Source organism: Symphalangus syndactylus, chromosome 9 (assembly GCF_028878055.3).
Source record: "Symphalangus syndactylus isolate Jambi chromosome 9, NHGRI_mSymSyn1-v2.1_pri, whole genome shotgun sequence".
NCBI classification, from domain to species: domain Eukaryota; kingdom Metazoa; phylum Chordata; class Mammalia; order Primates; family Hylobatidae; genus Symphalangus; species Symphalangus syndactylus.
In genome coordinates, this window is record NC_072431.2 from 133,091,732 (window position 1) to 133,118,147 (window position 26,416).

At 47.7% G+C, this 26,416-nt stretch overlaps 2 protein-coding genes and 1 pseudogene across 3 annotated transcripts in view; 2 read left to right on the forward strand and 1 right to left on the reverse strand.

Moving 5' to 3' along the window:
- Positions 1 to 3,627: 3,627 nt before the first annotated feature.
- On the forward strand, positions 3,628 to 6,906 carry LOC129490404 (uncharacterized). The gene is made up of 2 exons (XM_055294286.2): positions 3,628 to 5,053; positions 6,306 to 6,906. Exons 1-2 carry the CDS (start codon positions 4,456 to 4,458, stop codon positions 6,311 to 6,313), a joined length of 606 nt encoding a protein of 201 aa, XP_055150261.1. The 5' UTR covers positions 3,628 to 4,455; the 3' UTR covers positions 6,314 to 6,906.
- A 1,726-nt stretch (positions 6,907 to 8,632) lies between these two features.
- GLDC (glycine decarboxylase) overlaps positions 8,633 to 26,416 on the forward strand; it is a 112,310-nt gene continuing 94,526 nt past the window's right edge. The window contains exons 1-2 of one of the 2 annotated variants that reach the window (XM_055294285.2): positions 8,633 to 9,116; positions 9,670 to 9,748. In XM_055294285.2, coding sequence (XP_055150260.1) covers positions 8,862 to 9,116; positions 9,670 to 9,748 — 334 coding nt within the window. In that variant the 5' untranslated portion in view covers positions 8,633 to 8,861. The remainder of the gene's footprint in view (positions 9,117 to 9,669; positions 9,749 to 26,416) is intronic. The other variant, XM_063609191.1, reaches the window with a different exon arrangement.
- Positions 14,670 to 15,266, reverse strand: LOC129490501 (large ribosomal subunit protein uL23-like; annotated as a pseudogene).

Sequence of the window (26,416 nt, forward strand, 5' to 3'; positions counted from 1 at the left end):
ACAAACAGTAGCTGGGCAGGGTGGCGGGTGCCTGTAATCCCAGCTACTCGGGAGGCTGAGGCAAGAGAATTGTTTGAACCCAGGAGGTGGAGGTTACAGTGAACTGAGACCGCGCCATTGCACTCCAGCCTGGGCAACAGAGTGAGACTCTGCCTCAAAAAAAAGTATTCTGATGAGACTTCTGAATAAGAAGGACTCAGGACAAAATACTTGTACTAGAGCAGAACAGGCAGGGGAGGAACAAAAGTGGAGGCAGGCCAGGTGCGGTGGCTCACGCTTGTAATCCCAGCACTTTGGGAGGCCGAGATGGGCGGATCACCTGAAGTCAGGAGTTTGAGACCACCCTGACCAACGTGGAGAAACCCCGTCTCTACTAAAAATACGAAAAAATTAGCTGGGCGTGGTGACGCAAGTCTGTAATCCCAGCTACTCGGGAGGCTGAGGCAGGAGAATCGCTTGAACCTGGGAGGTAGAGGTTGTAGTCAGCCGAGATCTGGCCATTGCACTCCAGCCTGGGCAACAAGAGCGAAACTCAAAAAAAAAAAAAAAAAAAAAAAAGGGGAGGCAAAGGAAAAAACTCCCTGAAAGCTCATACAATGGCAGGGAGCGAATGTGTCTCTCAGGAATCTCTTGCCTTTTTCACCCAAACATTAAGCCCTCCTCAATCTGCTTTTGGCTTCCATTATAGCCTTTGTTTGGGTTTTGTCAGGAAAACGAACAGTTTTGAAAAAGCACTATAACTGGGCTTCCTCTGGTCTCACACCACACTACAACAATCAACACAGAAGATTTCCATGCTCTGGCTGGGCGTGGTGGCTCATGCCTGTAATCCCAACACTTTTGGAGAACAAGGTGGGCGGATCACTTGAGGTCAGGAGTTTGAGACCAGCCTGGCCAACATGGGGAAACTCTGTCTCTACAAAAAAAAAAAAAATACAAAAATTAGTTGCGTGTGGTGGCCTGTCCCTGTAGTCCCTGCTACTCCGGAGGCTGAGGCAGGAGAATCGCTTGAAACTGTGAGGTGGAGGTCATAGTGAGCCCAGATTGCACCACTGCACTCCAGCCTGGGCAACAGACCAAGGCTCTGTCTCAATGGGAAAAAAAAAGAAGAAGAAGATGACTTCCATGATCCCAAAATATATGGGGATTTCTCCCCACCAACAAGCAGTCGGTTCTGAGGCAGACACCAGCTGGGCACACTCCACTTCAATTCTGACACTCTATCTAGGGATACCGCCAGATCCCAAGGGTTGAGGGCTCAGTCCCCAAGACACCAGTTGCAATTCTAGGCCTCCAGATCTTCTGATGGATCAGCTTCAAGCTGGGGTTTCCATGATCCCTTCTTTGGGTTTGATTAATTTGATAGAGCAGCTCACAGAACTCAGGGAAACACTTATGTCTACTGATTTTTTATAAAGGATATTACAAATAACACAGATGAAGAGATGCGCAGGGCGAGGTAGTTATGGAAGAAGGGGTGAGGACCTTCCATGGCCTCTTCGCATGTGCCACTTTGTGTGTATTCAGGTATCCAGAAGCTCTCTGAATCCTGTCCTCTTGCGTTTTTGTGTGTGTGTTGTTTTTGTTTGAGACAGAGTCTCGCTCTGTTGCCCAGGCTGGAGTGCAGTGGCACCATCTTGGCTCACTGCAACCTCCACCTCCCAGGTTCAAGTGATTCTCCTGACTCAGCCTCTTGAGTAGCTGGGACTTCAGGTGCCCGCCACCACGCCCGGCGAATTTTTTGTATTTTTAGTAGAGACAGGGTTTCACCGTGTTAGCCAGGATGGTCTTGATCTCCTGACCTTGTGATCCGGCGGCCTCAGCCTCCCAAAGTGCTAGAATTACAGACGTGAGCCATCGCGCCCCGCCAATTTTTGTATTTTTAGTAGACATGGAATTTCACCCTGTTCGCCAGGCTGGTCTCAAACTCCTGACATCAAGTGACCCGCCTGCCTTGGCCTCCCAAAGTGCTGGGATTACAGGCGTGAGCCACCACGCCTGGCTCTTGGGTTTTTATAGAGGCTTTATTAGGAAGGCATGATTGATTAAGCATTGATCATTGACCCTCTGCCCTACCGAGAAGTTGAGGGTGGGGCTGAAAGTCCCAACTCCCTAATTATGTCTTTCTCTTTCCAGTGACCAGCCCTATTCTGAAGCTGTCAGTCACATTAGCATACAAAAAGGCAGGCGTCTGGAGATTCCCAAGACTTTAGGAGTTGTAGGCCAGGAAATGGGATGAATACCAGATACGTATTTCACAACATCACACACACAAATAAACAAAAAACACTCAATGCATTTCAAGCACAGGAGAATTAAATGTCAGGAATAGGTGCGTACAAAACCACTGGAAGAACTGGAAGAGCAAAAACCAGGGAATACCAATGCTATCTTCAGGTCAACCACTAAAGCTCTAGTCTAGTACACAGAAATTCCTGCTGGGGAACTGCAAGACATTCCCATTGGTGGACACACCTTCCCAGCTATGTCAAGGTGGGGTGCTGGTAAGCAAGCACATGATGTCTGCAGCAGTCCATGCATCTGTCTGCTGCAGTCAGAAAATAAGAAAATAGTTTTTACCTTTGTTCCATCTCCCAATTCTCTCTCTCTCTTTTTTTTTTTTGAGGCATAGTCTTGCCCTATCACCCAGGCTGGAGTGCAGTGGTGAGCTTTCGGCTCACTGCAACCTCTGCCTCCCAGGTTCAAGCGATTCTCATGCCTTAGCTTCCTGAGTAGCTAGGACTACAAGCACGCCCACCAAACCTGGCTAAATTTTTTTTCGTATTTGTAGTAGAGATTGGGTTTTGCCATCTTGGCCAAGCTGGTCTTGAACTCCTGTCCTCAAGTGACCCGCCCGGCTCGGCCTCCCAAAGTGCTGGGATTAGAGGAGTGAGCCACCGCACCCGGCCCCAATTCTCATATACATATATGTGTGTATATATGCATATTTTTTTTTGGCAGAAGGCAAATAACATCCATCACCGCGGAGCCAAAGGGATCTTGGAATTATTGTTCCCTGGCGTCCAGTCCCCCTGATACATAGAAAGAACACAGACAGGAATAGGAATAAATGCAGATTACCTCCTCCCTCCAATCTTTCCCCACAACCCCCACCATCTGGCACTGAGGAGATCTCCCAACTTTTATGAAGGTTGTAATTTCAATTCCAAATGGCCGAAAAACTTTTCGGAGACATTCAGCCCAGCCCTCCTAGCTCACCACCCGCCTCCGCCTGCCACACAGACATTTTACCTACTGTTCTTTGTGGTGTATTTTCCTGCCCTCTTTTCTGTTAGGTAACTAGAGCATCCTGATGGCGCTGGTTCCAGGTTCTTCTTCCTCAATGCAAGCCCGCCAAAGGAAAAACCAATCAGAGAGAGGTGTTTTTCCCGCCTCGCTCTAAGCCCCACCCCAACCAATCACAAACATCCACGCAGCCCTCCTGGGCATAAAAGAAGCAAACCCCCCATCTCTCTCTGTCTCTCTCCCTCTCCCTCTCCCTCTCCCTCTCCCTCTCCCTCTCCCTCTCCTGCCCGCTCTCGCTCGCACTCTCTCTCCCTCTCTCACTCTGTCTCTCTCTCTCTCTCTCCTGCCCTGCCCTGCCTAGCCTGCTGCCTCCAGTAAAGATCTCTTGGCCGAGCCGGTGTGCCGTGGTCTTAAGTCTGAGAGTCACTGTTTCACTGGTGCCGTGACTCGGATTGGGACTCCCCGCCTCCGGCGGGACCCCAGTCCCCCTCAGACTCAGACCATGCCCCGGCCGGCCTTCGCCCAATTTCCTGTCCGCCGAACAGCGCATCCACCACCGGCTCCTGTTTGGTAAGTCCCCTTCCGTAGTCTGCCGCCTAGTCCTATACTGTGGTGACAGACTCCTGCTTCCCCTCCTCGACCCGCAGGGAACGGAGTTTTCTCCCTCTCCTCCCCGCCCCTCCGGCCTGAGCCTCCGCCCCGAGCCTCCGCCCCGCGCCATACTGTTGGCTACATACAAAAATCTTGGTACCAAGTGGCTCACGGTCCCTCGGCCATGCTGTTGGCCCTTCAGTCCCTTCGCCTTGGTGACGACTAACTGAAGGCCCTGAACCTGATTACAGTGTTCGGCTAACTAGGGGACGCCCTCTTAGCCCTCACTGCCTCTCCGTCCATGGGAGGCTCCGCATCCCTGCCGGCCGACTCCCCCCTAAACTGCCTTCTAGACAATCTGGCTACCCTAGGCCTTGCCGCTGACCTCAAACCTAAACGCTTAATCAAATTCTGCACGCAAGATTGGCCAACCTACCCCTTAGACAACCAAAATGAATGGCCCCTTATGGGACCCTAGACCCTGAAATTCCCCAGGGCCCTTACAATGATTGTGCGCATGGGAGATTGGGCAGAGATCCCCCATGTTCCTAACTTCTCCTATTAGACGGTAAGCCTCACCTCTTTCTGTCCCTGTTAACCCTAACCACAACAAGTGCCATGACTGGCCTCCACTCCAAAAGCCTTTCCCAACCCCCTCCCCTTCCTACTTCCGATTTTAACCCTGCTGACGAACCGCCGCCATATCACCATCCCCAACCTCACCCCTCTGCCACCGCGCCGCCGCCAACAACCCCAGCCCTACCCATCGGAGCGCAGGCAGTCCCCGACCACAATCCTGGCTGCAATTATAACTCCCAAGACGGTGTCACAGCCCAAGACCACTTTGCCACCTGTTTAATAACAGGTCTCCGGAAGGCAGCTCAAAAGGCAGCCAATTTTGATAAACTCCACAATATCAGACGCCATGCCTCTGTGTCCACCACTCACCGCCAACCCCCTGGACCCTGCTTTAAATGTGGGAACAAAGGTCATTGGGCTCGTGAGTGTCCTAATCCCAGGCCACCCAAAAGACCGTGCCCCAAGTGCCAACAATCCGGCCACTGGGCGACTGACTGCCCCAGCTCCCTTGGGGGAGATGGGCCAGACCCCATCCTAAAGCCGATCTCATTAAGTTGGCAGCCTACGACTGACGGGGCCCTAGGACCTCTTCCCGACACACACCATCACCACGCAGGAGCCCAGGGTGCCTCTTGCGGTGAGTAGGCGTCTCGTCATTTCCCTCCTACTTCCTCGGTTCTGCAGGAGTATTAAGGCGCTGTCTCCACCTCTGGCCCTCCTATAGTCAAAGTAGGGGGCCACCCCATGCAGCCAAAGACCACCCCGCCCCTAACATGCTCTCATAAGTTCCTGATCATGCCCCAGTGCCCCCCTTCCTTTCCTCACACTTCCCGGCGTCTCCAGCGACATCTCTCAAGCCGCCGAAGACCTCCTTCAGCAGCTAGACTCCTCCTCTGTTTCCGTCTCAGTACAGCAATCCTGGCTCTTACTTCTACAGGAAGGAATCCAACTGTTAAACACCTCTAATATCTCTCTCTCCAACTGCTTCCTATGTGCCAGCCTTAATAAACCGCCGCTTATTGCTGTTCCTGTCGCCCTCCCAAACGCTACCAACACTTCTGATCATTCACCACCCCGCAGCACCCCCTTAATATCCGGTGTTCCCCTCTTCAATACGTCGCAGGCTGTTAACCTGCTACACAGACTCCCCTGAATCCTTTTCCTTCTGCAATACCTCCACCTCCTACCCTAACTCTTCCGCCCCCAATGGATACTTCTTCTGGTGTAACCACACTCTTTACAAAACAATCAATTCCTCCATCAATACCACCTGCTTCCCCGTCACACTCCTGCCACAACTTACCCTCCTCTCCCTTTCTGAAGGGACCACCGCCTTCAACCTTAACCACCGTCCCATGAATCAGGCCCCAAGAAGAAGACGGGCTGTCTTTATACCTGCCATCCTTGGCCTCTCCCTCGCAACCTCCCTTCTAGGCTCCGCTCTAGGGGCCACCTCCCTCGGATACGGAGTCTCGCAGGTTAATGAATTAAAGATACACCTAGAATCCACTATTGAACAAACTGTGCAGTCACTAGCCGCCCTGCAACGACAAATCACCTCTTTAGCCGGAGTAGTCCTCCAAAACCGCAGAGACCTAGACCTCCTGACAGCTGAAAAAGGAGGCACATGCATTTTCCTCCAAGAAAGCTGTTGTTACTTTATTAATGAGTCCCAGGTTGTCGAGACTAACATAAAAAATCTTAATGACATAAGACAAAAACTCCTCGAAACGAATACAGGCTTCTCACTTTGGGACACCCTAAAAATGCCTCTCTTAGCTTGGGTCCTACCATTTCTGGGACCCCTCCTAGGAATAGCGGCCTTTTGTACCCTTCTCCCCTGCCTAATAAAGTTCATGCAGCAACGAATCTCCTCCTTATCTAACCAGACTTTTAACCAGCTTCTCATCAGGCACTACCAACTCCTAGCAACCGAAGAAGACGACCAGGACTCACCTACCCATGGCCTCCACCTCCAGGACCTGTAATTTCTTAGATTTCCTCCAGGCCTTCCAAGAAGATATGTGGCTCATAGCAGATCCTTCCCTGCCATACGGATGGCTCGCGTCCATAGATGACCTCTACTTACAAGGGACATCTTTAGACTTCACACCCCGGGAAGTGTTCACCTTCAGCGCCGTCTTCCTTGGCCTCCTGCTATTGCTCTGCCCCTACAGTCCTCCAATATCCCTTCCCACGACGCCCCCGTTCAGCAGGAAGTAGCCAGAGGAACAGCGACGCCCACCTCCCCACTTCTTAAAAAACAAAAAAGGGAGGAATGTTAGGTAACTAGAGCACCCTAATGGCACTGGTTCCAGGTTCTTCTTCCTCAATGCAAGCCCGCCAAAGGAAAAACCAATCAGAGAGAGGTGTTTTTCCTGCCTCGCTCTAAGCCCCACCCCAACCAATCACAAACATCCATGCAGCCCTCCTGGGCATAAAAGAAGCAAACCCCCCACCTCTCTCTCTCTCTCTCTCTCTCTCTCTCTCCTGCCCTGCCTATCCTGCTGCCTCCAATAAAGATCTCTTGGCCGAGCCGGTGTGCCATGGTCTTAAGTCTGAGAGTCACTCTTTCATTTTCCATCTCTACTTTCCTGCCTCTGGATAGTCTGTGCCTCCTGGGTACAGAGCCCAGAATCTGTTAAGGGTGATTGGAGGAGGAAACTTAGCAGAGAAGCAAGAAAGAGAACAGGTTCTATTTTCCCCTAGTCTAAGTACAAGTAATGTTCTGATTACTTCTGTCCTCTCTTCCCCATATTAGAACAACTGGAATTTTAAAAGTTCATTCTCTTGCTAAAACTGTCATGAGACAGCTGGAGATGGTACATTTACAAAAAATCCAGTTCTAGATGGCTAACTTTCAAAGCAAGACGACAGTGAAAAATGTTTATCTTAATATCCTTTGTACTTTTGCCGAGTGCAGTGGCTCACGCCTGTAATGGTGGATCACCAGGTCAGGAGATCAAGACCATCCTGCGTAACACGGTGAAACCCCATCTCTACTAAAAATACAAAAAAAAAAAAAAAAAAAAAAAAAAAAAATGGCCGGGCGTGGTGGCACGTGCCTGTACTCCCAGCTACTCAGGAGCCCGAGGCAGGACAATCGCTTGAACCCGGGAGGTGGAGGTTACAGTGAGCCAAGATCCCGCCACCGCACTCCAGCCTGGGAGACAGAGCAAGATTCCGTCTCAAAAACAACAAAATATCGTTTGTAGTTCTACACACACACGTATATGTATGTACAGTACACATATTTAAAAAAACTATATATACACACACACACTTTTTTTTTTCCTGAGTCTCTTTCTGTGGCCCACGTTGGAGTGCAGTGGTGCGATCACATCTCACTGCAGCCTGAAACTCCCGGACTTCAAGCAATCCTCCCACCTCAGCCTCCAGAGTAGCTGGGACTTCAGGCTCACGCAACCACGCCCGACCAATTTTTGTATTTTTTGTAGAGACAGGGTTTCACAATGTTGCCCAAGCTGGTCTCGAATTCCTGGGCTCAAGCCATCCTACCGCGTCGGTTTCCGAAAGTGTTGCGATTACAGGCGTGAGCCATAGCGTTACATATGGGGGGGGCGGAAGAGAGAGAAAGAGGGAGAGAGATAGAGAAGAAGAAGGAGGAAGAAGGAAGAAAGAAGAAGAAAGAAAAGAAATATAGAGAGGGTGTTCAAATCTACTGTTCAAGTGCTTTCCATGTACTTATAATCTCTTTTTAAAATCCCATCCAGCTCTGTTGAGATGAGAAAACTGAAGCTCTGAGAGGTTGAGTAACTTTATCGCGCTCCCGCAAAGATAAAAGAACCGCCATCTGCCCATATTAATTTCCCTGAGATGAAATGTGACAGGGAAAGATACCTCAAAATTAAGGAAATGGAGAGCTTCGAGAATCATCTTCCATCTCCGCCGAGTCCCCCAGGAACTTGGCCTGGAGTCTTTGGGCTGTCCCACCTGATCCTGCCCCAATGCGGCTCCACACCCTGGCAGGGGGCTTACGGAGCGTCCCGGCCCCCGGCACCAGCCAGCGTCGGAGTGGGCAGGACTGGAGACGGCAGCCTTCGGTCCATGGGAAGCGAGACTCTACGGAAGGGCTGGGAAGAGGGTAGGGAGAGGGGGCGGGGGCGGGAACTGTTCCGCCCCCTCCCCTCTGTCTACTTTCATTGGCCAAGCTCTTCCTGGCCCCAACCCACCTCCCGCCTCCAGGGCGCCGCTTAAAGTGTGCGGAGCAGGTGCCTTGGGTGGAGCCACAACTTTGCGCGAGTGTCTTGGTTGAGCGCAGCGCCCATTCATTGCCCGCGAGCGTCCATCCATCTGTCCCGCCGGCTGTCCAGCGAAAAGGGCTCCAGGCCGGACGCAGCCGCCACCCGGGGGACCGAGGCCAGGAGAGGGGCCGAGAGCGCGGCTGACCCTTGCGGGCCGGGACAGGGGACGGTGCCGCGGCCATGCAGTCCTGTGCCAGGGCGTGGGGGCTGCGCCTGGGCCGCGGGGTCGGGAGCGGCCGCCGCCTAGCTGGGGGATCGGGGTCGTGCTGGGCGCCGCGGGGCCGGGACAGCAGCAGTGGCGGCGGGGACAGCGCCGCGGCTGGGGCCTCGCGCCTCCTGGAGCGCCTCCTGCCCAGACACGACGACTTCGCTCGGAGGCACATAGGCCCTGGGGACAAAGACCAGAGAGAGATGCTGCAGACCTTGGGGCTGGCGGTAAGGACCTCCACCCGGCCCTCCGCGGCCTCCCCTCCGCCCTGCCCGGGTTCTGCCTGCGCGGCCTCCCGACTCCTGCTTTGAGCTCTGCTGCACTCCGCGTGGTCCCCGCACCCTGGGTTCCGGGCCGTGGCGTGGAAGCAAATTCGTGCCTTTAGTCCTCGTGCTTTCTTACTTCTTAACTGCTTACTTTCTCCTGCACCCAGTCTTCGTGCCTCAAAAGTGTACATTTTTAAACTACCCCCAGCCCAAGTGGCCCTGTGGATGGACCTTAAGTTTGCAAGAGGAGGAAGACCCCATGGTTAAGGGGGGGCTTACCGGTTAGCTCCGGTTGCAACTGAAATCCAACCCCGAGTGGCGGAATCTCCACCCCACTTAACGATTTTCTTTCCTCCAAGTCATTCTGGCTTGCTCAGAGTTTTCCTTTTCTCTTTAAAAAGAACCCTAATTAGGCGATTTAAATGAGGTTCCCACAAGCCTTTGTAGTCGCAAAACACAGAGGTGACTCTTTTAACTCAGAGGCACTTTCCTCTGCTTTTCGTTTTAATTTTAGAGCGTTGATGAATTGATCGAGAAGACGGTCCCTGCCAACATCCGTTTGAAAAGACCCTTGAAAATGGAAGACCCTGTTTGTAAGTGGCCGGGAGGGCTCCCTTGGACTTAGATTTTTCTGGTCTTTTTGCCTATTGTGGTTCCCTGAAGATCCAGCTCTGGGGTTAGGATTGCTCAGGACTGGGAATGTGTGGATTAAAATAAAACAGTGGCGGGTACCTCCGGAGCCGCGGGAAGGTGGGATATTTGGTTCTCGGAGCAGACAGTTTTGTGTTAGGAGGGAGTCGATGTTGTGCGGTTCTTGGTCTTTATCCTAGGGCCCCCTCGAGCTTCGCCTGCGTTTTGTAGCAGATTCCCCACTTCCTAGGCACCCTCTCACCGGTCAGGGTGCTCTCATACTTTGGGTTGAGAGGTGTCATTACCTGCGCAGACCTGGATAGACTCAAAGGATCTAGGAATTGTCTAAGGTCGTGCAACTGGGGAAGTGACCAGACATCTGGCCCCCCTTCCCCACGCTTTTTAGATCGCAGTAGCTTCCAATTGTTTTCTTACCTCACGTCCAAATTTTATTATTTACCAACTGAAAGACAGCAGTACTTTTCGAGTCCGAATGGTTTTTCTTTTCTTTGTTTTTTTTTTTTTTTTTCGTTTTTTTTGAGACAGAGTCTCTGTCGCCCAGGCTGGAGTGCTGTGGCTTGATCTCGGCTCACTGCAGCCTCCGCCTCCCTGGTTCAAGCAATTCTCCTGCCTCAGCCTCTTGACTAGCGGGGATTACAGGGGCGCGCCACCACACCAGGCTCATTTTTATATTTTTCGTAGAGACAGGGTTTCTTCATTTTGGCCAGGCTGGTCTCGAACTCCTGAATTCAGGCAATCCGTCCGCCTCGGCCTCCCAAAATGCTGGGATTACAGGCACGAGTCACTGCGCCCTACCTCGAATGGTTTTTCTAGAAAAAACACACAAATAAGATTTACATTTGGTTAAGAAAGGTCAGTTTACTCATAGACTTTCTTAGAATTTGATTTTAGGTTTAAAATATTTTTAATGGTCCAAGATTGCTTTTCACGGGTATTTTTATGTGGGTATTTGACTTCCATGGGGTTGGGGGTACAATCCATAAGTCAAGGGCACAGGCAGAGTTCTTAAAAAAACTCATCTGGTTATCTCACTTTCAATCATGGAGATACTTATCTCTTTTTCTTCTAGAGTCAAATGAAGAGAGAGCAGCTGTTTTATTTTGTTGCTATGATAGAAAGGATATAGTGTTCAGATGGCAAGCTTTATTTTGTTTGAAGGTGGACATTTGAGGTCTGGAGCCTATCTGCTTCAGGTTGGCTGCTCAGGCTATGCTGAGGGCTGCTGCCTTTGTTGGTTTCAAATCTCGTGGTCATTGAAGAAAACCTGCATGTTTTGTTGAATTGAACGAATTGAGATTTAGGGATGGCCGGAGGGAAGCCTTATCTATTTCCATTTTAGAAAACCAGAATCCTGGCTGGGCACGGTGGCTCATGCCTATAATCTCAGCATTTTGGGAGGTCTAGGCAGGTGGATTGCTTGAGGCCAGCAGTTTGAGACCAGTTTGGGCAACATGGTGAGACCCCATCTCTACAAAAAAATACAAAAATTAGCCGGGTGTGGTGGTGTGCGCCTGTAATCCCAGCTACTCTGGAGGCTAATGTGGGAGAAACACTTGAGCTGGGCAGTTGAGGTTGCAGTGAGCCAAGATGGCTCCACTGCACTTCAGCCTGAGTAACAGAGTGAGACCCTGTCTAAAAAAAAGAAAAAAGAAAAAAGAAAAGAAAATCAGAATCCTAATTCATTTGATGTGTGAAGAGTGAAGAGTTGTATATCTTTAAAGCAGGGTATTTTAGGTGAATACTTGAACAAGTGAATCCCTTTCTGAGACTTTCAAAGTCAGGGAATGTTTAAGTTAGCTATTTTTATAATATATATACTCTAAAATAAAATGTTCTTTTCAGAGCATTAAAGCCTGGGAAACATGGCAAAGTTGTGTATCCTTTTTTAGTTTAGTTCTTGGTTCCAGCTGAATAATTTGAACATCAAGGGATTCTGATTCTTCACTGTGGAAGTGGCTCCTGAAAAGTAATTTGCAACTTGAATATGAACTTTATTTTTTTATTTTTATTTTTATTTTTGAAATGGATTCTTGTTCTATTGCCCAGGCTGGAGTGCAGTGGCATGATCTCAACTCACTACAACCTCTGCCTCCCTGGTTCAAGCCATTCTCTTGCCTCAGCCTCCTGAGTAGCTGGGATTACAGATGTGCACCACCATGCCTGGCTAATTTTTTGTATTTTTAGTAGAGATGGGGTTTCTCCATGTTGTCCAGGCTGATCTTGAACTCCTGACCTCAAGTGATCCACCCACTCTGTCCTCCCAAAGTGCTGGGATTACAGGCATGAGCCACCATGCCCATGCCATATAAATTTTAAACCTAGCAGCTTCTGTGACATTTTGAGCTTGTTCCATCTAGTTTGGGATGATACACGCAGAGAATATTGCACAATCAGAAGTCTCCCCATTCCCTGAAATGGACCAGTTCTCCAACAAAGCTTGCTTCTTGGAATAGTGAGCTGGGGGTGTTGGGAGAGTGGAGGAGGATGCATCTGCAAAGGATGAATTTTGACTCTGAGGTGTGCACGTGTCATGGTGAATGAATATTCTCCAGGTGGGGAGAGCAAATTGGTGCATGTAAGCTCTGATAGTAGCATTTCCATTTAATAGTGAAGCACCATTACTCAAACTTGGTTTCATGTGAATTCCTGTGTTCTAGTGTAGTCAGGGAGGAATTCTGGATTAAGTATTTGTTTGCCATGTACAGAGAAAACTGTAGTGAGAGCTAGTTATAGGAGTGTTAAATGTCCTCATTGCAGAGTAAAGATTGTGATCAGTTTGGAAATACTTGGGTTACTTACTACACATAACTCAGTAATCTCAGACATTTACGTAGTGCTTACCATGTACTGGACACTCTTTAACGTGCTTTCATGTATTAATGTATATTACAACCCTGTGAGGAAAATACCATTAATACTTCTGTTTTAAAAATGAAGAAACCATGATATTCAGATGATGCACGACTTGCCCAAGGTCATAGCTGGTAAGCGCTGGAGGCAGAATTCAAACCCAGGCAGCACAGCTCTACTGTTCACACACCATCCACTACTTTGCTCTCTCTTCATTTTATCCTTTGCAAGGTCGTGGGTGTACAAAGTGGAAAACTTCTGTCCTGACTCACCTGGAATGTCCAGTTTACAGATGTACACAAACCCAGTTGCACTAGAATCACGCTGCCATATGCCAGCTGCCCCAGCGGAAACACAGCAGCTTCCTGGCAGCACAGATGTGGGAACACTCAGGCCTGCTGCTAGGGCAAGGGAAGGGGTCACGGAAGTGCAATACTGAAGAATGAGCAGTGATGCTCTGCTAGATAAATCTGGAGGACGCTGCTGGAGGTAGTGGGATTAACATGTATAGGACAGAATGGCCAGACAGAACCAGCGAAGGACGGGTGGTTCATCAGTCACAAAGAATGCTCCCCCTCTTCTGGGACAATTCAGGAAGTGCCTTGAAAAAATACTATGATCATGAACTGGCTTGCTAAGTAAGTCATTATTTAGAGAAACAAGCGAAGCTATTCAGTCCAAAATCCTGTCCTGTTCAAATGAATCCCCCATTCCCCATCCACACGCACTCAACAACAACAAAAGGTCTGGAAGGATATGTGTCACTGGCAACACTGGTTTCTCTGAATGGTGCCCTTATTAGTGGTTTTAGTTTTCCTTTAATTACTTTGCAGTTTTGGAATTTTCTGCAGTGTAGGTATTCATTTTATAATTAATTCAAAGTTAAAAATTACTTTATGACCAAAGCCAGTTACTTTTAGCTATGGTATGCCTCACTGTGTAGTCTTTTCAGTGAATTCATCTCAAGGTAACTAGACTGAACTAGACTGAACTAATCTTAGATAAACTGCAGGGATTAAAGTTTACACAAAATTGCACATTGCTTGTGGAAAAGAGAGGAGAAACTAAACCCTCCAATGTTAACATTATTCAACTAGAGCTGAGGAGATGAGTTGTCAGAATGATGGACTTGTGCCAGCTGAATGTTCCAGAGTGACTTCTACTAAATGGTTAATGGAGGGCAGTGAGCGGAGGGAGGGAGCATTGTGTAATGCAGCTGCGGGTGTTGGCTTTGTCACCCTAGCTGGGTTGCTCACTCTCCTGAACTGACCCCAGGGGCAACTAGGCCGGGGCAGCTGTTCCCCAGGCCGAGGCCACGACTTGTCTTTAGCCGGATGATGCCCATTGCCAGGTCCTGCCTGTAGGCCCTGCAGTCTGTGACAAGGCTTTCCTTTGGCCATTCCTGACTCATTCAATTCCCATCTTACGTGAATTATAATTTCTTCTTTAGGATGATTCCAATAAATTTCCATTAAATGACTGTAGCAGTAAAGACTAGCTAAATGAGACAAACAAAGCCTGTAATGAGCTTGCTATATAGCAAGGGAGTCAGGTTTGCATTTTGACAGAGGAGAGGAAAGCTTTATTGTGGAAAAAAGGGATCCTTTAGGTATGTTCTGATCGGAGGTTGTTTACAAGGGAAGCTGTCTGAGGGTTTACTAGAAGTCGGGCATCTGATGTGATTGGTTATGGGTACATATTTGGCTTAGCCTGGTTGGTCCTATGTTGGAAGTGGGGCAAAAATTAGGGAAGCTATCAGTTATTAATCAAGTGCTGGGCATTTGGGGCCAGTTGTTAGGGAAGTTATTGTTGGGTTTCCTGGATTGTCACTAGAGATAGCAATCTGGCTTTCTATGTAAGACTAACTTGCAGCAGACTGGCTTCCTGGATTGTTTATTCTAAGTAAGCGGGTTAGTTTCCTGGACAGGTGTGGGTGAAAGTTCTGTTTTTAAATATGGTCTGGTAATTGCCTATTTGTATATGTAGTCCCTCACAGCAGAATCTGTTTTGTCCTTATATATATTTTTTTATGGTGAAAAGATATATATATATATTTAGAATTAGGCAGCTGGACTCAGTTAAGATGATCCCAATTTTGCTGGCAACATCCAAAGCATCGTAATCAGGAGCCAGTTGAACATATGCCTTCTTCTCTCCATCAGGCCGAATCAGGGTGTTGACCTTGGCCATATCATTGTCATAGAGCTTCTTCACAGCCTGTTTAATCTGCTGCTTCTTGGCTTTAACATCCACAATGAACGCAAGTGTGTTGTTGTCTGCTATCTTCTTCATGGCCGACTCAGTCAGTGGTCAGCGGAAACTTGATGATAGCATAGTGGTCAAGCTTGTTTCTCCTGGGGGCGCTCTTCTGAGGATATTTGGGCTGTCTCCAGAGTCGCAGTGTCTTGGGCCACCAGAAGGTGGGTGGTGTGTGGATCTTCTTTTTTTTGTGGTTGTGGACACATTTCAACACCGCCTTCTTGGCCTTTAAAGGCTTTGCTTTGGCTTTGGCTTTAGGAGGGGCGGGAGCTTCCTTCTTCGCTTTCGGCGCCATCTTGTGAAAAAGCCGTATTTTTGTCATTAATTCTCAATAGGCTGATACCTGACTGATAACCTTGGACAGTCACCTTGTTGCCTAAATTGTTAAATGTTTACTGACTACTATTGAAAGACACTCTGAGGATACACATTTTTTTTTTTTTTTCTGAGACAGAGTCTCGCTCTGTTGCCCCGGCTAGAGTGCAGTGGCATGGTTTTGGCTCACCACAACGTTTGCCTCCTGGGTTCAAGCGATTCTCCTGCCTCAGCCTTCTGAGTAGCTGAGACTACAGGCACGCACCACCAAGCCCAGCTACTTTTTATATTTTTAGTAGAGACAGGGTTTCACTATGTTGGTCAGGCTGGTCTCAAACTCCTGACCTCGTGATCTGCCTGCCTCGGCCTCCCAAAGTGCTGGGATTATAGGCGGGAGCCACCGCGCCCAGTGAGGATATACATTTGAATAAACATAGTCACTATCTCCAAGGAGCTTATATCTTACCTTCTTAACGTAAATAGATCAGACAGACAGTTAAAAAGTTCCAGGGGCCATGAGAGCTGTGGGTAAAATGCCATGAGTGTTCAGAAATGATATGAAATGGGATGGAAAGACAGAGTTAAGAGTTGGAATACATCTTCTCAATGTAAAGAAGCAAAGATGAAGCTGGGAGCAGTGGCTCATGCCTGTAATCCCAGCACTTTGGGAGGGCGAGGGAGGTGGATCATCTGAGGTCAGGAGTTCAAGACCAGCCTGACTAACATGGTGAAGCCCGTCTCTACTAAAAATCCAGAAATTAGCTGGGCGTGGTGGCACATGCCTGTAATCCCAGCTACTTGGGACGCTGAGGCCGAGGCAGAAGAATCGCTTGAACCCAGGAGGTGGAGGCTGCAGTGAGCTAAGTCGTGCCATTGTACTCCAGCCTGGGCAACAGTGAGACTCTGTCTCAAAAAAAAAAAAAAAAAAAAAAAAAAAAACTCAAGGAAAGGCAGTACCTTCATTGAGAAAAAGGAAAGGGAAAAATGCAATGTGCAAGACGTAATTCGGCACGCACTTGAGTATTGTTGCAGGATCATCCCTGATGGAATCTTAAATAATTATGCTATCAATTATTTGGGGGATATTCAAATAATTGTCGAAGTATATCATGGTAAAAGTGGAGTGGTGAAAATATTTGTTTTAAAAGTGATGAGATTACAGGCTCACACCTGGAATCTCAGCACTTTGGGAGGCTAAGGTGGGTGGATTAGTTGAGCCGAGTAGTTCAAGATCAGCCTGGGCAACATCTTGTCTCTTTAAAAAAAAAAAGTAAAAAAAAATTTTTTAATGTGTTGAGTCCTAAAATAAATTATGATCAGTTTTTCCTTTCTTATTAAAATTAGAATCCCAAACTAGAAATCTCAGTCTTGGCTGGGCATTGTGGCTCATGCCTGTAATCCTAGCACTTTGGGAGGCTGAGGCGGATGGATCACTTGAGGCCAGGAGTTCAGCATCAGCCTGGGCAACATGGCAAAACCCTGTCTCTATTAAAAATACAAAAATTAGCTGGCCGTGGTGGTGCATGCCTGTTGTCCCAGCTGCTCAGGAGGCTGAGGCAGGAGAATAGCTTGAACCTGGGAGGTGGAGGTTTCAGGGAAGAGAAGTTTGCAGTGAGCTGTGATTGTGCCACTGCACTCCAGCCTGGGCTACAGAATGAGACTTCATCTCAAAAAACAAAAACAAAACAAAATTAAAGTTAAAAAACCCTCAATCTTGATAAAGTATCTTTTTTTTTTTTTTTCTTTTGAGAGAAGTCTCGCTCTTATCCCCCAGGTTTGAGTGCAATGGCTCGATCTCGGCTCACTGCAACCTCTGCCTCTCGGGTTCAAATGATTCTCCTGCCTCTGCCTCCCAAGTAGCTGGTATTAAGTCGCCTGCCACCACGCCTGTCTAATTTTTGTATATTTTAGTAGAGACGGGGTTTCACCATTTTGGCCAGGCTGGTTTCGAACTCCTGACGTCAAGTGATCCGCCTCCCTCGGCCTTCCAAAGTGCTGGGATTTTCCAAAGTGCTGGGGTTACAGGCATGAGCCATTGTGCCCGGCCTTTTTTTTTTTTTTTTTTTTTTTTTATAAGAAAAGAACCAAAAAAACAGTTCTGCTCTGTCACCCAGGCTGAAGAGCAATGGCACGATCTCGGCTCACTGCAACCTCCGCCTCCTGGGTTCAAGCAGTTGTCCTGCCTCAGCCTCCCGAGTAGCTGGGATTACTGGCGCCCACCACCATGCCCAGCTAATTTTTGTATTTTTAGTTGAGACGGGGTTTCACCATGTTGGTCAGGCTGGTCTTGAACTCCTGACCTCAAGTGATCTGCCCGTCTCAGCCTCCCACAGTGCTGGGATTACAGGCGTGAGCCACTGCTCCCAGCCTATTTTGGGTTTTTTAATTTTATTTTTGAGACGGGGTCTCACTCTGTTGCCCAGGCTGGAGTGCAGTGGTGTGATTACAGCTCACTGCAGCCTCGACCTCCTGGGTTCAAGTGATCTCGCACTTCAGCCTCCTGAGCAGCTGGGACTACAGGCGCATGCCATCATGCCCGAATAATTTTTGTATTTTTTCTAGAGACAATCTTACTGCGTTGCCCATGCTGGTCTCAAATTCCTGGGCTCAGGAAGAAATCCTTCCGACTCTGCCTCCCAAAATACTAGGATCATAGGCGTGAGCCACCTTGCCCGACCAATTTTATTTTTTAGAGCAGTTTTAGGTTCATGGCAAAACTGAGTGAAAGCTGCAAAGATTTCTCATTAAACCCACTGCCCCCACACAAGCGTAGAGCCTCCCATTATCAGCATTGCCTACCAGAGCATTTGCTACAATTGAACCTACATTAATGCATCATTATCACCCAAAGTGTTGTTGTTTTTTTTTTTGAGACCGAGCCTCGCTATGCCACCCAGGCTGGAGTGCAGTGGCATGATCTCGGATCACTGCAACCTCCGGCTCCTGGGTTCGAGCGATTCTCCTGCCTCAGCTTCCTGAGTAGGCGAGACTATAGGCGTGAACCACCACGCCTGGCTAATTTTTGTATTTTTAGTAGAGATGGGGGTTTCATCATGTTGGCCGGGCTGGTCTTGAACTCCTGACCTCAGATGAACTGCCCACCTTGGCCTCCCCAAATGCTGGGATTATAGGTGAGCCACTGGGCCTGGCCTCACCCAAAGTGAAGATTGTTTACGTTAGGATTCAGTCTTGGTGTTGTACATTCTAGGAGTTTAGAAAACTGTAGTATAACATCTATTCATTATTATCATTTTTATTTTAAAACATTTTATTTTTATTTAGTTTTATTTATTTTCTTTGAGACAGTATCTTGCTATGTCACGCAGGCTCGACTACAGTGGCATGATCACAGCTCTGTGCAACCTCGACTTCCCCAGCTCAGGCAATCCTGTCATCTCAGCCTTCCAAGTAGCTTAGACCACAAGGAGGACCACCACACCCAGCTAATTTTTAAAATTTTTTTGTAGAGATGGGGGTCTCAATATGTTGCCCAGGCTGGTCTCAAGCTCCTGGGCTTAAATGATTCTCTCATTTTGGTCTCCCAACATGCTGGGATTATAAGTGTGAGCCACCATGCCCAAATCCTATTACTATTATTATTTAGAGACAGGGTCTTGCACTGTCACCCAGACTAGAGTGCAGCGGTGTGACTATAACTCACTCTAACCTCAAAACATACTCAGTGCATCAAACTGAAATCAATTATACTGTATTATAAATATAGTGCTATTCTTGAGGACTATTACGGTGCATAGGACCATTTGCCCATACATAAAGTGCCCTAGACTACTCAGCTTTTGGTTTTTGGATTGGTGTTTGCTATCACCTTTGTTATCAGTGGGTTATTAAGCTACTATTGCCAAATATTCTACAGCTTCCTCCAGCTGCTTCCATTCTGCACTTATTGAGAGTCAGCTGTAGAAGATAAGATACTGCTTTAGGCACTTGGTGTACAAAAGTCAGGAGGTAAAAGATGATAAAGATATCCCCAGCTATAGGTTATAACTTATAAGGAAATAGGTATTGAATAGTTTAATGGGTCTGCAAATAGGATGGAGACTTAGTCTGAAGTTATGGCATGAGCAGAGGCGTGGAAGTGTGGAAATACATGGTTATTTGAGGGATGGTGAATAGACCATGTGGTTAGAAAGTTAGATTGCAGAGGGACATGAAAAACAAGGTATGGGGCCACAATATGGACGGCTCAGAGCCAAAAGGGATTTATTTTTCCCCCTCTAAGTAAAGGGTAGACAGGAAAAATTACTATAGAGGGAAGTGGAAGGATTGATCCTGTGTTTTGCAGAGTGCCTCTGAGATCAGAGGCAGGGAAACCAACTGGGAGACTGTTGGAGACTTTAGATGTGAGATGTAAATGTGCATTAGTTCAGGTCCACCAGGAAGCAGACACCAAAATGATGTTAGATACACAAGACATTTTTTTCGGGGGTAGAAGCAGGAGAGGGCAGGGGAGCCTCCAAATTAATGCAGGTCTCACTTTGGTGGAAGGGGAGAGAAGTAGAATGAAGACTGGGTAGAAAGAGTCTTACGGTACAGACCTAAGAGAGTTTCCATCAGGCCCACATGGAGTCCTGGAGCTGCAGCTGCCCATGGGAGGAGTCTCATGTTTCCAGAGAATGAATGAGTCTGCATTAGTTTTCGGCAGAGCTTAGTCACTGGCTTTGGGCAGCCCAGGAGAAGCATGGCGGTTTTTTTTTTTTTTTTTTGGAGACAGGGTCACCTAGGTCACTAGGCTCAAGTGCAGTGGTGCAATCTCGGTTCACTGCAACCTCTGCCTCCCAGGCTCAAGCAATCCTCCCTCCTCAGCCTCCCTAGTAGCTGGGACTGCTGGTGTGAGCTACCACGCCCGGCTAAATTTTGTATTTTTTGTAGAGACGGAGTTTTGCCATGTTGCCCAAGCTGGTCTTGAACTCCGAGCTCAAGCAACCTGCCTGCCTCGGCCTCTCAAAGTGCTGGAATTAGAGGCGTGAGAAGCATGGTTTTGGGTTTGTTTTTTTTTTCTTTTTGAGACAGAGTCTTACTCTGTTGCCCAGGCTGGAGTACAGTGGCGTGATCCCAGCTCACTGCAGCCTCCACCTCCCAGGTTCAAGATTCTCCCGCCTCAGCCTCCTAAGTAGCTGAGATTACACACCTAGCTCATTTTTGTATTTTAAGTAGAGATGGAGTTTTGCTATGTTGGCCAGGCTGGTCTCGAACTCCTGACCTCAGGTGATCCACCTTCCTCGGCCTCCCAAGTGCTGGGATTACAGGTGTGAGCCACAGTGCCTGGCCAGAAGCACGGTTTTTGTACAGACACTGGTTGATCCAGAGAGGCAGGAGGTGAGGTTGTCAGTCAGTTTCCAGATGGGGTGGTGATGTTGATGTCATTTATTAACAGAGGGGGAACAGGGAGAAGAGGAAGGAGAGATTGGGTCTTACTTGAGCAGAACTGTATTTGAGGTATTCGTGGAATATGCATTTGGAAAAGTTGAAGCAAGAGTTGGAAAGTAGAGTCTAGAGATCTAGAAAGAGAAGAGATGGAGTTGCAGATTTAGTAAGTTTTCTGAACAAATTCAAGAGAATTAGTGAAATTTCCCAGGGATGGAGAGTGGGGAAGAAAGCAAAAGCCAGGATACAGGGAAATAAAACATGCAGAAGGAGAGAGGCAGGGCAGTCTGAGATGAAGTCATCAGTGGCAGGAGGATATATTTTCAGGCAGGGAGTTGTGGACCCCTGTGTCGTATTCTGAACCTTTCTTAGGCAGAAGAGGGAAGAAAGTCTGCATAAAGACATTAGGATCCTCCAAGGTGGGAGGAGTTGAGGGGCTGCATTTCTGACGATCTCTCTGTATGAGAGACAGGAAGGCTGAGACTGAGCACTAGGGAAAAGTGAATTGCAGAAGAGCTATTGTGCGCATCTGGGTGGCGAGGGCCCTTGATCAGCCTGCAGACAGGGTCTGCTGAGAGCATCCGGGTGGCGAGGACCCTCCATCGGCCTGCAGGCAGAGTCTGCTGAGAGCATCTGGGTCGCGAGGACCCCGATCGGCCTGCAGACAGGGTCTGCTGAGAGCATCTGGGTGGCGAGAACCCTTAACTGGCCTGCAGGCAGAGTCCGCTGAGAGCATCTGGGTGGCGAGGACCCTTGATTGGCCTGCAGATAGGGTCTGCTGAGAGCATCTTGGTGGCGAGGACCCTCGATCGGCCTGCAGGGAGGGTCTGCTGAGATTGAATAGCGGGAATTTGTAAGGCCTGTTTGACTGTCCTCCACCCCACCATCAGTCAGTGACCTGGAGGCAGAAACAGAGAAATGTGGTGACTGAGTTCAGCCGAGGGGAGGACTTCAAGGTCCGCTAGTCAGCTCAGTGAGGTTGAGAGAGAGGTGGGGCAGTCCCACCCACATTCTGTCTGGAAGCTCAGTGACCCGCCTCAGGAGGCTGGGAGTGCGGGCCTGGGCTGCACCAGGGTGGGTGCTAGAGAACAGGAATGTGAGCCGCTGTGGGCGAATCTGTGTTGTGACTTCCATTCTTCGTGTCCTCTTCCCACCCCATCAAATAGCCTGTGCCTTGCTTAAACAAGTCTCAGTTTTACAATGTATGAATAACTTTGATCTCATTTTGACTCAAGTTTGCTTTACTTTTTGTTAAGTCCAGAGTATTTATACAAAAATGCAAACTGAGAATTTTAGTAAGAATTCTCAATGCCTGTATCATCAACATACTAACTGACTGAACAATGAAGAAATAAAATTTTGGAAAGTCTGAAATTATTGTAGACATTGCATTATTTTACGCAACTTTCTTAATAGCTACAGGTTTCCACTGATAAATGTTTCTCTGAGGCTCATGCATTGTGGGATGTAGTTGAACCAAATGTGAGAACAATTTGTGCATTGATTCGTCATCATGAGTCTGACGGGTGAGTTCCTGGGAATATTGAGCTAGCCGTATGTGAAAGTTTAGGTGAATTTTCATTACAACACATTGATTCACCTGTATTTTCTGAGCATTTCCTATAAGAGATTACAATTTACTTGGTGTGATTTTGGGTTGGAATGCAAATTTCTCCATATGACTTGTTTTTGAGGCAGGGTCTCACCCTGTCCCTCAGGTTGGAGTGCAGTGGCATGATCATGGCTCACTGCAACCTCAACTTCCTGGGCCAAAGAGATCCTCCCACTTCAGCCTCCCGAGTAGCTGGACTACAGGCATGTGCCAAGACATGGACTAATTTATTTCATTTTGTAGAGACGGGGGTCTTGCTGTGTTGCCTAGGCTGGTCTCAAACTCCTGGGTTCAAAACATCCTCCTCCCGTAGCCTCCCAGAGTGCTGGGATTACAGGCGTGAGCCACCGTGCCCGGCCCATATGCCACTGATCTATGAAAAATTATCTTTTTCTCAAGCATGATACATTGTTTGAGTTGGACTCTTAGGACCTAGCCTTCCCTTCTTGTTCTTGCTCTGTAGGCCATGACAATATACCTCTGGGGCAGCAAAGAGGGAAAACAAATCCTCTGGGACTTGCACTGATTCAAACTCAGCATTTGTCCTGATTACATAGGTCAGCTGGTATTCCAGATAAATACTATGAATTGCAATGTTTCTCTGTACATTTCTTAACATTTGTAGATTAAATGAAAAGGGGCCTCCCACAGGAAGGAGTATGATCCAAGTTCGAAGAGTAAAATAACAGACATAGCATCCCTTGTCCCACTCCCCACTGTGAATGTTGTTTTGGTTTTGCTACAGCTGATAGGTTCTTGAAGCTGTGCATCTCTTGGGTGATCAGGAAGAGCTGCAGAGACTGCAGAGACCAGGGACCAAGGAGTCATCAGAAACACAGCTGGGACATGCCTCAACTCCTTTTCAGTGGAGATGTCCTGAAGAGGGCGGTAACCCCATAGGGTCATAAAGGACTGAATGAGGCGTGGTATTAATTGGCTGAGCAAGAAGACAGAGAAGAGCCTGGCAGGATTAGAGCAAGGAGACTCAGAGCCCCAGCTTGGGCCTGCATGCTGCTGCCCTGACCACATCCTCACACATGCCACAGCTCTGCCGGTCTACAAGGGTTTTAGGTTCAGTTTCCTCTGTACACTGTCCAGAGCGTATGGATTGACTTGGCTTCCTGGAATGATTCAACACATTCCATGATGCAGCTGACTTTGGTAGTGAAACCCTCCTCTGCCCAGGTAGGAAACTTGACAAGTAATAGGGAGTTGGGTCTATGGACTCGGTAAGTGGGCTTGATCCAGGTGGCTATGGGGGAGAGAAAGGAGTGCTATAAATGACTGGGTGATGTTGGGGAAAGGCTCAGCATGCAGATGGAATTTGCATCCAAATTCTGACTTCTGTTCAGAAAGATGAGAAAGTCCTGCCATGCTGTCATTCATGGTCTGTTTATCTTGATTGACACCCCAGCCCCAGCCCATGGTTCCCTCGCAACTTTACAGCCAAGGATTAGGATGTTGGCAAGAACAATCTGCCCAGGCAGTCTCTGTCCTCACATTCTGGCCCCAGCTTTCCCCTCACCCTCTAGCAGAGAAAGGCCTTTCTCAAACTGGTGACACTGGGCAAATTCAAATATGAGTGTGTTGGTTTTCAGTACTGATGATTTCCTTCGAGACCTTTTCCTAGTGTCTTGCTAAGCACATGGAGGGCGAAGAGTGAGGGAGGCTCTGACGCGGTTAGTGGCTGCTGTCTGTGAGGTGCTGCTGGCCGGGCTCCCCAGAACATGGTCTGTGGATGGCCTGCCGATGCCCGGGACCGATGGGATATACACCCATGCACCCATGTATTTTACAAGGAGGATTTCATTCTACATGCAACATTTTAATTTTATTTATTTATTTTTTTTCTCAGACGGAGTCTCACTCTGTCCCCCAAGCTGGAGTGCAGTGGCGCTATCTCAGCTCACTGCAAGCTCCACCTCCCGGGTTCACACCATTCTCCTGCTCAGCCTTCCAACATGTTAATTTTAATTTCAAATACACAATATAGGCACATTGTTCAAAACTCAAAAGCACAAAAAGATATACGGGGAGACCAGGCGGGGTGGCCCATGCCTGTAATCCCAGTATTTTGGGAGGCTGAGACTGGAAGATTGCTTGAGGCCAGGTGTTTGAAACCAGCCTGGGAAACATAGCGAGACCTTGTCTCTCTTAAAAAAAAAAAAAAAAAAAGATATATAGTGAAAAGCAAGCCTCCTTCCCACATCTACTACCTTCTATTTATTATCAATTTCTTGTGAATCATTGCAAACATGTTCTGCTAATATATAAACATATGCATATATAATTATTTTTAAAATATAAATGATAACATAATATTGTGTGTATATATATATATATATATATAGTATAAAACTTTAGGTATAGCATTTTCAGATTGTCAAAGAAGCAAAAAGCAAAACCTGAATACATTTTCCCTTATAAATGAGGCCAAAAGAAATTGTAGGGCTGTGTTTGGGGTAATGGGTTAAGGATGGGAAACAATGTGTGTATGTGTGTGTGTGTGTGTGTTTAGTTGTGGCACGTATCTTGACTCATACAGATTGCCTGTCCATTTTAATAACATTTTTCCAGTTCTTGTGGAAATTCACATAAACAGGATATTAAAACCTAATCCTAGTAATGTATTGAAAATTTAACAGCTATTGGGGGGCCGAGGTGGGCAGATCACCTGAGGTCAGGAGTTCAAGACCAGCGTGTCCAATATGGTGGAAGCCAGTCTCCACTAAAAATACAAAAATTAGCCAGGCCGGTGCCTCTAATCCCAGCTACTCGGGAGGCTGAGGCAGGAGAATCGCTTGAACCCAGGAGGCGGAGGTTGCAGTGAGCCAAGATCATGCCGTTGCACTCCAACCTAGGCGACAGAGTAAGACTCCATCTCAAAAAAAAAAAAAAAAAAAAAAAACCCAAAGAAAATTTAACAGCAAAATCATCTTATTGCTATTGGAGAGTATTTATTTGATGCAATGGTTAGTGCAAAACTGTTGCTATTTTGGGCGCAGTGGCAAAGGGGTTGCTATAGAAAGGCTCTTATGTAGAATGATGTAAAGAGGAAGCATTCATTCTAAATTCTGAGAAGCAGCAGCAGTGCAAGTTCTTACCTGCAGATTGTTAGGAAGTGATGCCTAGGGGCCACTGAACTCTGTTTTTGGTACATTAGGACCAGGAGATTAGGCAATGCTCTGAGGCAGAAGAATAAACAAGGTCAGAAGCAGGCATTTATTCTGCAAGAAAAGAACTTACTGTGTAGGTTCCTGAAGGATTGCCTGAATTCCTTCATGGCCGAGAGTGCAAAATAATGCGCAGCTGTTGGCTGCCCTGCATAGCCATAGGCAAGGATCTGGAAGATGCCATCTTGTCTCTAAGTGTTTCTTTCTTTTTCTTTAGGCAGGGTCTCGCTCTGTCACCCAGGTGGGAGTGCATTGGCGCAATCACTGCTCACTGCAGCCTCCATCTCCCGGGCTCAAGCAATCCTCCTGTCCATTCTTTGATTTTTTTGTAGAGACGAGGTCTCACTATGTTGGTCAGGCTCGAACTCCTGGGCTCAATCGTTCTGCCTCGGCCTCCCAAAGTGCTGGGATTACAGGCGTGAGCTACTGCCCCCAGCCTTCAAGCATTTCTTAATGGATGCCCCCTTTTCTCATTTGGTCTCTTTCCCCCCTGGTTAGTTTCATTGTAGTTCATGTTCAGGAATTAGGCTTGTGCACAGGAGCACGCCGGTTTTGTCCAGTTGAAAGGAAAAGTGTGAGGAATGTGCTCTGCTATGAACTTTGCTCTGGGGGGAAAATCTAGTTTTCTTTTTCTCTTTTCCCATTTGCTGTCCAAGGTTTGGATGGCACAATCACCTTCTCAGAATGCTTCTTTTACTACTTAGGAGGAAAAGGCTGCCACTTTGGGATTTAAGGACCCCATACCGTTTCCTCTAGAAAGGGAGCTCTTTTCCACGGGAGAAGAGGTGTACAGTGGTAGGAATTGTGTGCTTAGTTAGGATTTGGGGTTTTATTTAGACATCATCATGTCCCTTAACTTGGACTTAGAGACTGGATTCTGTGAAGTTCAATTTCAGGTTGGTTCATCAAGTAGATCTCTGATCATGGACTTTTCTGTGTTCTCTCCTTTTCTCTGCATCTATTGCTGTCTTGACATCAAAGTAACTCAAACTCTGGGCTTCTAGGTACACTGGGTT

Coding starts and splice junctions, on each gene's coding strand:
- LOC129490404 (XM_055294286.2), top strand. CDS start 4,456: ATGACTGGCCTCCACTCCAAAAGCCTTTCCCAACCCCCTCCCCTTCCT.